Genomic DNA, 11,942 nt, shown 5'->3' with positions numbered 1-11,942 from the left:
TGGGAAGGACTGGAGGCACTGGGAAGGACTGGGGTAGGGATACTGGGGGGACTGGGAGGCACTGGGAAGGACTGAAGGCACTGGGGTGGGGGGACTGGGAGGGACTGGAGGCACTGGGAGGGACTGGGAAGGACTGGGGTGGGGATACTGGGGGTGCAGGGAGGCACCGGAGGCACTGGGAGGCAATGGGAAGGACTGGGGTGGGGATACTGGGGGGACTGGGAGGGACTGGGAAGGACTGGGGTGGGGATACTGGGGGCACTGGGAGGCACTGGGAAGGACTGAAGGCACTGGGCTGGGGGCACTGGGGATACTGGGAGGCACTGGGCTGTGCCATATTTGGGATGGTGGGACGCACTGGGCTGGCCATACTGGGGATACTGGAAATAGTGGGAGACACTAGGGTGGGGATAGTGGGCACACTGGGGGCACTGGGCTGGGTGTACTGGGGATACTGGGAGGCACTGGGATGGTGGTACTGGGGATACTGGGGCCACTGGGCTGCACCATACTGGGGATACTGAGAGGCACTGGACTGGGTGTACCAGAGATACTGGGAGGCACTGTGCTGGGGTTACTGGGAGCACTGGAGGCTACTGAGCTGGGAGCACCGGGGGGGTACTGGGAGCACTGGAGCCATTGGGCTGGGGGTACTGGGAGCCACTGGAGTGCACTGAGGGGTACTGGGAGGACTGGGATGGGGCGTACTGGGAGCACTGGGAGCTACTGGAGTGCACCTGGGGGGTTCTGGGGGAAACTGGGGCCACTGGGCTGGGGGTACTGGGGGGTACTGGGAGCACTGGGGCCACTGGAGTGTACTGGGGGGTATGGGGAGCACTGGGAGCCACTGGGCTGGGGAGTACTGGGAGCACTGGGAGCCACTGGAGTGCACTGGGGGGTTCTGGGGGAAACTGGGAGCACTGGGGCTGCTGGGCTGGGGGGGTACTGGGAGCACTGGGATCTACTGGAGTGCACTGGGGGTTACTGGGAGGACTGGGCTTGGGGGGTACTGGGAGCCACTGGAGTGCGCTGAGGATTACTGGGAGCACTGGGAGCTACTGGTCTGGGGGTACTGGGCAGTACTGGGAGCACTTGGGGCTGCTGGAGTATACTGGGCGGTACTGGGAGCACTGGGGCTGCTGGGCTGGGGGTACTGGAGAGCACTGGGATCTACTGGAGTGCACTGGGGGTTACTGGGAACACTGGGGCCACTGGTGTGCATTGGGGGTTACTGGGAACACTGGGAGCTACTAGGCTGGGGGTACTGGGGGGTACTGGGAGCACTGGGATCTACTGGAGTATACTGAGCAGTACTGGGAGCACTGGGACCACTGGGAGCCACTGGAGTGCATTAGGGGGTACTGGGGGAAACTGGGAGCACTGGGGCTGCTGGGCTGGGGGGGTACTGGGAGCACTGGGATCTACTGGAGTGCACCGGGGTTACTGGGAGGACTGGGCTGGGGGTACTGGGCAGTACTGGGAGCACTGGGGCTGCTGGAGTATACTGGGGGGTACCGGGACCACTGGAAGCCACTGGAGTGCACTGGGGGTTACTGGGAGCGCTGGGAGGTACTGGGAGCACTGGGCCACTGGAGTGCACTGGGGGGTACTGGGAGCGCTGGGAGGTACTGGGAGCACTGGGCCACTGGAGTGCACTGGGGGGTACTGGGAGCACTGGGAGCCACTGGAGTGCACTGGGGGTTACTGGGAGCGCTGGGAGGTACTGGGAGCACTGGGGCCACTGGAGTGTACTGGGGGGTACTGGGAGCACTGGGGCCACTGGAGTGCACTGGGGGTTACTGGGAGGACTGGGCTGGCGGGTACTGGGAGCCACTGGAGTGCACTGGGGATTACTGGGAGCGCTGGGGGTATTGGGGAGCACCGCGGGGCACTGGGAACACCGGAGCCACTGGAGTGTACTGGGAGCACTGGGAAGAGCCCCGAGGGGGCGTGGCCGCCCTTCTTCCCATCATCCCCCGCGGCCGGGCGCGCTCTTCCCCGCCCCGGGGAGGGGCTGGAGGAGGGGGCGGCTTCCATTCCCCTCGCTGACCAATAGAAGCGGCCTCTTCCCTCCTTTCCCCACGCCCATTGGCTCAGAGGGGCGGAGCGGCGGCCAATGGGGGCGGTGGGGAGGGGCGTGGCCGCCCCTCTTCCCATCATCCCCCGCGGCCGGGCGCGGGACAAGCCGGGCGCGCTATTCCCCGCCCCGGGGAGGGGCTGGAGGAGGGGGCGGCTTCCATTCCCCGCGCTGACCAATAGGAGCGGCCTCTTCCCTCCTTTCCCCGCGCCCATTGGCGCAGGGGGGCGAAGCGGCGACCAATGGGGGTGGCGGGGAGGGGCGGGGCGTCCGCTCGGCGGGTCCGGCGGCGGCGGGGGATGAGCGCGGAGCGGGCGCGGGAGATTCGCCGTGAGTTCGGGACCCACCGCCCCCCACCGCCCCCCACGGGGCCCCGGAGCCTCCCCAGAGCCCCTCAGCCCGCCGTCCCCCCGAGATCCCTCCGGTCCCGGGCCCTCCCGCCCCTCCCGGGCCTCCTCGGGCCTCTGCCCCCCGGTTTCCCTCACGACACCACCCCCTTCACAGCCCCCCCCACCCCACCCCCCCACCTCCCCGAGCTCTTCACACCCCCCCCGGGGGGAACCACACCCCACCCGTGGGGGGTACAGGACACCGGGGGGCGGCAGAGTTCCCCCCGCCCCCCCCCGGGGTTCAGGGCCGAGCCAGGGGGCGGGGGGGGGGGGTGTCTCACGGGACTGAGGGGCTCCCCGGGGGGGCTTCTCCGGTTTAGGGTGACCTGGGGGGGGTCTCACCGGGCTGGGGGGGTTCCCTGGGGGGATGTTGTCCGGTTTGAGGTGGGCAGGGGGGGTCTCTTGGGGGGTCTCACTGGGATGGGGGGTTCCCTGGGGGGGGGGGTCCGGTTTGGGGTGAGCAGTGGGGGTCTCTTGGGGGTCTCACTGGGCTGGGGGGTTCCCTGGGGGGGGGTACTCCAGTTTGGGGTGGGCAGGGGGGTCTCTTAGGGGGTCTCAATGGGATGGGGGGCTTCTCTGGTTTGGGGGGGGCTGGGGGCTCTGGGGAGGGGGGTCTCCAGTTTGGGGTGGGCGGGGGGGGGTCTCACTGGGCTGGGGGGTTTCCTGGGGGATGTTCTCCGGTTTGGGGTGGGCAGAGGGGATCTCTGGGGAGATCTCACTGGGATTGGGGGGGGGTTCTCCAGTTTGGGGTGGGCAGGGGGGATCCCGGGGGTGTCTCACGGGGCTGGGGGGGTCCCTTGGGGGGGGGGGGGGGTCTCCAGTTTGGGGTGGGCGGGAGGGTGTGTCTCACTGGGCTGGGGGGTTCCCTGGGGGGGGGGTTCTCTGGTTTGGGGTGGGCAGAGGGGATCTCTGGGGCGATCTCACTGGGATTGGGGGGGGTTTCTCCAGTTTGGGGTGGGCAGGGGGGATCCCGGGGGGGTCTCACGGGGCTGGGGGGGTCCCTTTGGGGGGGGGGGGGTTTCTCCAGTTTGGGGTGGGCGGGGGGGTGTGTCTCACTGGGCTGGGGGGTTCCCTGGGGGGGGGGTTCTCTGGTTTGGGGTGGGCAGAGGGGATCTCTGGGGAGATCTCACTGGGATGGGGGGGGGGTTCTCCAGTTTGGGGTGGGCAGGGGGGATCCCGGGGGTGTCTCACAGGGCTGGGGGGGTCCCCTGGGGGGGGGGAGTTCTCCAGTTTGGGGTGGGCGGGAGGGGGGTCTCACTGGGCTGGGGGTTCCCTGGGGGATGTTCTCCGGTTTGGGGTGGGCAGAGGGGATCTCTGGGGCGATCTCACTGGGATTGGGGGGGTTTCTCCAGTTTGGGATGGGCAGGGGGGATCCCGGGGGGGTCTCACGGGGCTGGGGGCGTCCCCTGGGGGGGCGAGTTCTCCAGTTTGGGGTGGGCGGGGGGGTGTGTCTCACTGGGCTGGGGGGTTCCCTGGGGGGGGGGTTCTCTGGTTTGGGGTGGGCAGAGGGGATCTCTGGGGCGATCTCACTGGGATGGAGGGGGGGTTCTCCAGTATGGGGTGGGCAGGGGGGATCCCGGGGGGGTCTCACGGGGCTGGGGGGGTCCCTTGGGGGGGGGGGTGGGGTCTCCAGTTTGGGATGGGCGTGAGGGGGGTCTCACTGGGCTGGAGGGTTCCCTGGGGGGGGGTTCTCCAGTTTGGGGGTGGGGAGGGGGGGTCTATGGAGGGTCTCACTGGGATGGGGGGGGTTCCCTGGGGGATGTTCTCTGGTTTGGGGTGGGCTGAGGGGTCTGGGGGGGGGGTGTGGTTTCTCCAGTTTGGGGTGGGCAGAGGGGATCTCTGGGGAGATCTCACTGGGATGGGGGGGGGGTTCTCCAGTTTGGGGTGGGCAGGGGGGATCCCGGGGGGGTCTCACGGGGCTGGGGGGGGTCCCCTGGGGGGGGGTGTCTCACCGGGCTGGGGGGTTCCCTGGGGGATGTTCTCTGGTTTGGGGTGGGCTGAGGGGTCTGGGGGGGGGGTGTGGTTTCTCCAGTTTGGGGTGGGCAGAGGGGATCTCTGGGGAGATCTCACTGGGATTGGGGGGGGGTTCTCCAGTTTGGGGTGGGCAGGGGGGATCCCGGGGGTGTCTCACAGGGCTGGGGGGGTCCCTTGGGGGGGGGGGGGGGTCTCCAGTTTGGGGTGGGCGGGAGGGGGGTCTCACTGGGCTGGGGGGTTCCCTGGGGGGGGGGTTCTCTGGTTTGGGGTGGGCAGAGGGGATCTCTGGGGCGATCTCACTGGGATTGGGGGGGGTTTCTCCAGTTTGGGGTGGGCAGGGGGGATCCCGGGGGGGTCTCACGGGGCTGGGGGGGTCCCTTTGGGGGGGGGGGGGTTTCTCCAGTTTGGGGTGGGCGGGGGGGTGTGTCTCACTGGGCTGGGGGGTTCCCTGGGGGGGGGGTTCTCTGGTTTGGGGTGGGCAGAGGGGATCTCTGGGGAGATCTCACTGGGATGGGGGGGGGGTTCTCCAGTTTGGGGTGGGCAGGGGGGATCCCGGGGGTGTCTCACAGGGCTGGGGGGGTCCCCTGGGGGGGGGGAGTTCTCCAGTTTGGGGTGGGCGGGAGGGGGGTCTCACTGGGCTGGGGGGTTCCCTGGGGGATGTTCTCCGGTTTGGGGTGGGCAGAGGGGATCTCTGGGGCGATCTCACTGGGATTGGGGGGGTTTCTCCAGTTTGGGATGGGCAGGGGGGATCCCGGGGGGGTCTCACGGGGCTGGGGGCGTCCCCTGGGGGGGCGAGTTCTCCAGTTTGGGGTGGGCGGGGGGGTGTGTCTCACTGGGCTGGGGGGTTCCCTGGGGGGGGGGTTCTCTGGTTTGGGGTGGGCAGAGGGGATCTCTGGGGCGATCTCACTGGGATGGAGGGGGGGTTCTCCAGTATGGGGTGGGCAGGGGGGATCCCGGGGGGGTCTCACGGGGCTGGGGGGGTCCCTTGGGGGGGGGGTGGGGTCTCCAGTTTGGGATGGGCGTGAGGGGGGTCTCACTGGGCTGGAGGGTTCCCTGGGGGGGGGTTCTCCAGTTTGGGGGTGGGGAGGGGGGGTCTATGGAGGGTCTCACTGGGATGGGGGGGGTTCCCTGGGGGATGTTCTCTGGTTTGGGGTGGGCTGAGGGGTCTGGGGGGGGGGTGTGGTTTCTCCAGTTTGGGGTGGGCAGAGGGGATCTCTGGGGAGATCTCACTGGGATGGGGGGGGGGTTCTCCAGTTTGGGGTGGGCAGGGGGGATCCCGGGGGGGTCTCACGGGGCTGGGGGTGTCCCCTGGGGGGGGGTGTCTCACCGGGCTGGGGGGTTCCCTGGGGGATGTTCTCTGGTTTGGGGTGGGCTGAGGGGTCTGGGCGGGGGGAAGGTTCTCCTCCAGTTTGGGGTGGGCAGAGGGGATATCTGGGGAGATCTCACTGGGATTGGGGGGGTTTCTCCAGTTTGGGGTGGGCAGGGGGGATCCCGGGGGGGTCTCACGGGGCTGGGGGGGGTCCCTTGGGGGGGGGGGTGGGGTCTCCAGTTTGGGGTGGGCGGGAGGGGGGTCTCACTGGGCTGGGGGGTTCCCTGGGGGATGTTCTCCGGTTTGGGGTGGGCAGAGGGGATCTCTGGGGCGATCTCACTGGGATGGAGGGGGGGTTCTCCAGTATAGGGTGGGCAGAGGGGATCCTGGGGGGGTCTCAGAGGGCTGAACGCCCCCCCCCACCCTTCCACCCCACAGAGCTGCAGAAGGCGAAGGAGAAAGCCCACCGCAGCGGCAGCCTGGTGGAAGAGGCGGCGCTTTGTAACCAACTCGGGGAGATTTTGGCCAGCCATGGTGAGTCCTCCCGGCCCGCCGGGGCTCCCGCCTTCGCCCCCACATTTTTGGGGGGGTGTGAGGGGCTGCGTCCTCACCCTCCTGAGGGTATGTGAGAAGCCTCTCCTCTTTTCTCCGACGCCGCCCCCCTCCTCGCTCGCCGGCAGGGCGTTACGAAGAAGCTTTGGAGGAACACCGGCAGGAGCTGCGGCTGCTGGAAGGAGTCGGAGACAGTATCGGCTGCGCCGTGGCTCACCGCAAAATCGGCGAGCGCTTGGCCGAGCTGGAGAACTACGAGGCGGCGCTGAAAGTGGGGTTCCAGTTGGGAAAAAAAATAAAAAAAAAAAAAAAAAAAAGCCAGATTGGAAGGGGAGGGGGGGGGGGGGCGGGAAAAATCCGCGGAGGAGTCTCAGGTTTTTCTCCCACCCCGCAGCACCAACGGCAGCACTTGGAGCTGGCCCGGTCCCTTTCGGATGATACGGAACAACAACGAGCTTGGGCCACCATCGGGCGGACTTATATGTTTATCGCCGACAACCGTTCGCCTCCGTCGGAAGAGGAAACGGCGGCGGCGGCGGCGGCGGCGCTGCGCGAGGCCGAACGGGCTTTCCTCACCAGTTTGGCCATCGTGGAGGAGAAACTGGAAGGTGAAGCTGCGCCGGGTGACTTCAGAGGGACATTCCCGTCGCGGTGGGGCCACCGCCGGTCGCTCAGGGACCTTCCCCAGTTCCCGGAGCTGCTGGTTTTGTTGTGATGGTTTTTTTTTTTTGTTGTTGTTTTTTTTTTTTATTTTTTATTATTATTATGACGATGATTTTTTTTTTCCCCCAGGAGCCGTGCCGACGCGGGAGCTGACGGAGATGAGGACGCGGCTCTACCTCAACTTGGGTTTGGTTTACGACAGCCTGAAAGAACCGGCCAAGTGCGACCGTTACATCAAGAAAAGCATTTTTCTCTCCGAGTAAGGCTGAGCGGGAGCTGCTCGCCAGCGTGGGGCTTGTTTTTTTTTTTTTTTTGGGGAGGCAGAGAGGAAAAGATTCCGACGCCTCCGTTTGCAGGCAGGGAGGGCTTTACGAAGATCTCTACCGCGCTTACTTCAACCTGGGGAACATCCACCTACGGGAGGGCGAAGATTCGGGGGCTCTGCGCTGCCTGGCCCGGGCGCGCGATTGCGCCCGTAGGATGAAGGAGAAGGGGATGGAGAGCGAATGCTGCTGCAGTACGGCTCAGGTGGGGCGCTTTTTTTTTTGGGGGGGAAGGGAAGAAGGGTTCCCTTCCTTGGGGTTTTTTTTTGGGGTGTTTTTTTTTTTTGTGGCCCCTCCGCTGATGGGGTGGTCCCGCTGTCGCGCAGGTCTTGCTGAATTTGGGGGATTTTGCGGCCGCCAAACGCTCGTTGAAGCAAGCCTACCTGCTGGGCTCGCGGCAGCCCTGGCAGCGAGACCTCGTCCGCTCCAACCTCCGCTACGGTGAGTGGGTGACGGTGGCCCCCGGGGGGGGACGGGGGGGGACATGATGGCCCCGGGGGAGGGATAGTGGCTCCAGGGGAGATATGGCGGCCCCGGGGGCAGGGCAGCGTCCCCAGGGGAGACACAGTGTCCCCCGGGGGTGGGACAGCGTCCCCAGGGGAGACACAGCATCCCAGGGGAGACACGGCGTCCCCAGGGGAGACACGGCGTCCCCAGGGGAGACACGGCGTCCCCAGGGGCAGGACAGCGTCCCCAGAGGAGAGACGGCGTCCCCGGGGGCAGGACGGTGTCCCCGGGGGCAGGACAGCGTCCCCAGGGGAGACATGATGTCCCCAAGGGCAGGACAGTGTCCCCAAGGGCAGGACAGTGTCCCCAGGGGAGACACGACGTCCCCAGGGGCAGGACAGCGTCCCCGGGGGAGACACAGCGTCCCTGGGGGCATGACGGCGTCCCCAGGGGAGACACGACGTCCCCAGGGGTAGGACGGTGTCCCCGGGGGAGACACGGTGTCCCCGGGGGAGACACAGCGTCCCCAGGGGCAGGACAGCGTCCCCAGGGGCAGGACAGTGTCCCCAGAGGAGACACAGCGTCCCTGGGGGCATGACGGCGTCCCCAGGGGAGACACGGCGTCCCCAGGGGTAGGACGGTGTCCCCAGGGGAGACACGGTGTCCCCAGGGGCAGGACAGCGTCCCCAGGGGCAGGACAGCGTCCCCAGGGGCAGGACAGCGTCCCCAGGGGAGACACGGCGTCCCCAGGGGCAGGACGGCGTCCCCAGGGGAGACATGATGTCCCCAGGGGCAGGACAGCGTCCCCAGGCGAGACATGATGTCCCCAGGGGCAGGACAGCGTCCCCAGGGGAGACATGATGTCCCCAAGGGCAGGACGGCGTCCCCAGGGGCAGGACAGCGTCCCCAGGGGCAGGACAGTGTCCCCAGAGGAGACACAGCGTCCCTGGGGGCATGACGGCGTCCCCAGGGGAGACACGACGTCCCCAGGGGTAGGACGGTGTCCCCAGGGGAGACACGGTGTCCCCGGGGGCAGGACAGCGTCCCCAGGGGCAGGACAGCGTCCCCAGGGGCAGGACAGCGTCCCCAGGGGCAGGACGGCGTCCCCAGGGGAGACGCGACGTCCCCAGGGGCAGGACAGCGTCCCCAGGGGAGACACGATGTCCCCAGGGGCAGGACAGCGTCCCCAGGGGAGACACGGCGTCCCCAGGGGAGACACGGCGTCCCCAGGGGCAGGACGGCGTCCCCAGGGGCAGGACGGCGTCCCCAGGGGCAGGACAGCGTCCCCAGGGGAGACACGGCGTCCCCAGGGGAGACATGATGTCCCCAGGGGCAGGACGGCGTCCCCAGGGGAGACACGGCGTCCCCAAGGGCAGGACAGCGTCCCCAGGGGAGACATGATGTCCCCAGGGGCAGGACGGCGTCCCCAGGGGAGACACTATGTCCCCAGGGGCAGGACAGCGTCCCCAGGGGCAGGACAGCGTCCCCAGGGGCAGGACGGCGTCCCCAGGGGAGACGCGACGTCCCCAGGGGCAGGACAGTGTCCCCAGGGGAGACACGGCGTCCCCAGGGGCAGGACGGCGTCCCCAGGGGCAGGACAGCGTCCCCAGGGGCAGGACCGCGTCCCCAGGGGCAGGACAGCGTCCCCAGGGGCAGGACGGCGTCCCCAGGGGAGACACGGCGTCCCCAGGGGCAGGACGGCGTCCCCAGGGGAGACACGGTGTCCCCAGGGGCAGGACAGCGTCCCCAGGGGCAGGACGGCGTCCCCAGGGGAGACACAGTGTCCCCAGGGGCCGGACAGTGTCCCCAGGAGAAGGACAATGTCTCCAGGGGAGAGATGGTGTCCTCACGGGAAAGACGGCGTCCCCATGAGCCAGGGTGGTGTCCCCACGGGGCACATGGTGTCCTCAGGGGCCGGACAATGTCCCCAGGGACGAACCGGTGTCCCCACAGGAGGGACAATGTCCCCGGGGGGGCTGCCAACCCCCCTCCCCCCCCCCCAGCTCTGCTCCGTCCCCTCTTCCCCTTCGACGCCACTGTGGGTCGGAGTCGGGAGATGACATGTGGGTCCCCAAGTGACGCTGGAGGGGCCACCCCCCCCCCCAAGGGAGTGCCGTGGGGGTCCCCAACTTGCCCTCGTTGTCATTTTGGTAGCCACCAAAGTGAGGCGGCTACAAGAAGCTCTGGAAGAAGCCGCGGCTAGCGACCCGCCGGCGGCCCTGGCCCTCTGCGAGCAGCTTGGGGACACCTTCTCCAAACACGGGGACTTCGGCCGCGCCGTGGAGTACTACCAGCGGCAGGTGAGGGGGGAGGAGAGGCAATTTTTGGGGAGGGGGGGGGGCTATTTGTCCCCGCTGACGGGGGTCCCCGGTGTGTGTCTGTGTCTCGGGGGGGGGGGCGGGGGGGGAGCAGTTGAGTTTGGCCCAGGCGCTGCAGAGGCCGGCGAGGGAACTGGCCGTCATCCACGTCTCCTTGGCCACCACTTTCGGCGACCTGAAGGACCACGAGCGTGCCGTCCACCATTACCGGCGGGAACTGGAGCTGCACGGGGGGGACGCGCTGGAGGTGAGCTGGAGTCCCTTTGGGGGGGGGGGCGGGGGGGTCCTCGTGTCCTTACGGGGGTTCGCTGCGGCTCCCCAGGTCTCGGGGGGAGGGGCTTTTTGGGGTCATCATCAGGGGGGCTTCTTGGGTCCCTGGGGGGGGGCTGCTTCTGTCTTTAGGGGGGGGGGGTTAGAGGGGTTCCTTGGGGGGGTTCAATGGGTCCCTGGGGGGGGCCCTGATGTCTTTAGGGGGGTCACTGGGGCTCCCCATGTCCCTGGGGGGGCTCCTCATGTCCTTAGGGGGGGTTAGAGGGGTTCCCTGGGGGGGTTCAGTGGGTCACTGGGGGGGCCCTGATGTCCTTAGGGGGGTCACTGGGGCTCCCCATGTCCCTGGGGGGGGGCTGATGTCCTTAGGGGGGTCACTGGGGCTCCCCGTGTCCCTGGGGGGGGGCTGATGTCCTTAGGGGGGTCACTGGGGCTCCCCGTGTCTCGGGGGGGGCTCCTCATGTCCTTAGGGGGGGTCACAGGGGTTCCCTGGGGGGGTTCAGTGGGTCACTGGGGGGGCCCTGATATCCTTATGGGGTCACTGGGGCTCCCTGTGTCCCTGGGGGGGGTCTGATGTCCTTAGGGGGGTCACTGGGGCTCCCCATGTCCCTGGGGGGGGGCCCTGATGTCCTTAGGGGGGTCACTGGGGCTCCCTGTGTCCCTGGGGGGGGCCCTGATGTCCTTAGGGGGGGTCACTGGGGCTCCCCGTGTCCCTGGGGGGGGTCTGATGTCCTTAGGGGGGTCACTGGGGCTCCCCGTGTCCCTGGGGGGGGGCTGATGTCCTTAGGGGGGTCACTGGGGCTCCCCATGTCCCTGGGGGGGCCCTGATGTCCTTAGGGGGGTCACTGGGGCTCCCCGTGTCCCTGGGGGGGGCCCTGATGTCCTTAGGGGGGTCACTGGGGCTCCCCGTGTCCCTGGGGGGGGGCTGATGTCCTTAGGGGGGTCACTGGGGCTCCCCATGTCCCTGGGGGGGGCCCTGATGTCCTTAGGGGGGTCACTGGGGCTCCCCGTGTCCCTGGGGGGGCTCCTTGTGTCCTTAGGGGGGGTCATTGGAGTTCTTGGAGGGGGGGGGGTCATTGGGTCCCTGGAGGGTGTCCGTGGCTCGACGTGGCCCCCCCATCCCCGGGGGGGTGTCCGTGGCTCGGTGTGGCCCCCCCATCCCCGGGGGGCTGTCCGTGGCTGGATGTGGCCCCCCCATCCCCGGGGGGGTGTCCGTGGCCCCCCCCCGGCGCTGAGTGCCGGCGGTGCGCAGGAGGGGAAGACGTGGCTGAACGTGGCGTTGGCCATGGAGGAGGGGGGCGAACCCCCCCCCCGGCTCCGCTCCTGCTTCCAAACGGCGCTGGAGCGCGCCGAGGCGGCCGGAGACCCGCGGCTGCAGGTGAGGGGGGGGGACGGCGGGCACCGGGACCCCCCCCAGCTTCCTCCTGGGGGCCGGGGGCTGACCTTCCTCCTCCTCCTCTTCCTCCTCCTTTTGCTTCTTCCTTCTCTTCCCCCCCCCCCCCCCCCCCCCCAACTTCCTCCTCTTGATTCCTCCTCCCCCCCCTCTTCTTCCTCCTCCCCCCCCTCTTCTTCTTCCTCCCCCCCCTCTTCTTCCTCCCCCCCCCCTTCCTCCTCCCCCCCCTC

The 11,942-nt window shown here is 68.6% G+C and overlaps 1 protein-coding gene across 1 annotated transcript; it reads left to right on the top strand.

Annotated features, from left to right (window-relative positions):
• Nucleotides 1–2,348: 2,348 nt before the first annotated feature.
• On the top strand, nucleotides 2,349–11,697 carry LOC309684920 (tonsoku-like protein; the record flags this gene model as incomplete). Its single annotated transcript, XM_082500754.1, has 10 exons — nucleotides 2,349–2,407; nucleotides 6,188–6,283; nucleotides 6,430–6,572; nucleotides 6,696–6,909; nucleotides 7,094–7,223; nucleotides 7,321–7,492; nucleotides 7,614–7,728; nucleotides 9,889–10,034; nucleotides 10,147–10,299; nucleotides 11,572–11,697. Coding segments are annotated over exons 1-10 (1,326 nt in total), but the record flags the coding sequence as incomplete, so codon positions are not given.
• Nucleotides 11,698–11,942: the final 245 nt, after the last annotated feature.

The sequence above is a fragment of the Vanellus vanellus genome, assembly GCF_965231255.1.
Source record: "Vanellus vanellus genome assembly, contig: HAP1_SCAFFOLD_2203, whole genome shotgun sequence".
In the NCBI taxonomy this organism is placed as follows: Eukaryota; Metazoa; Chordata; class Aves; order Charadriiformes; family Charadriidae; genus Vanellus; species Vanellus vanellus.
Note: the sequence above shows the minus strand (reverse complement) of the source record. Positions and strands in the feature narration are given on the sequence as shown.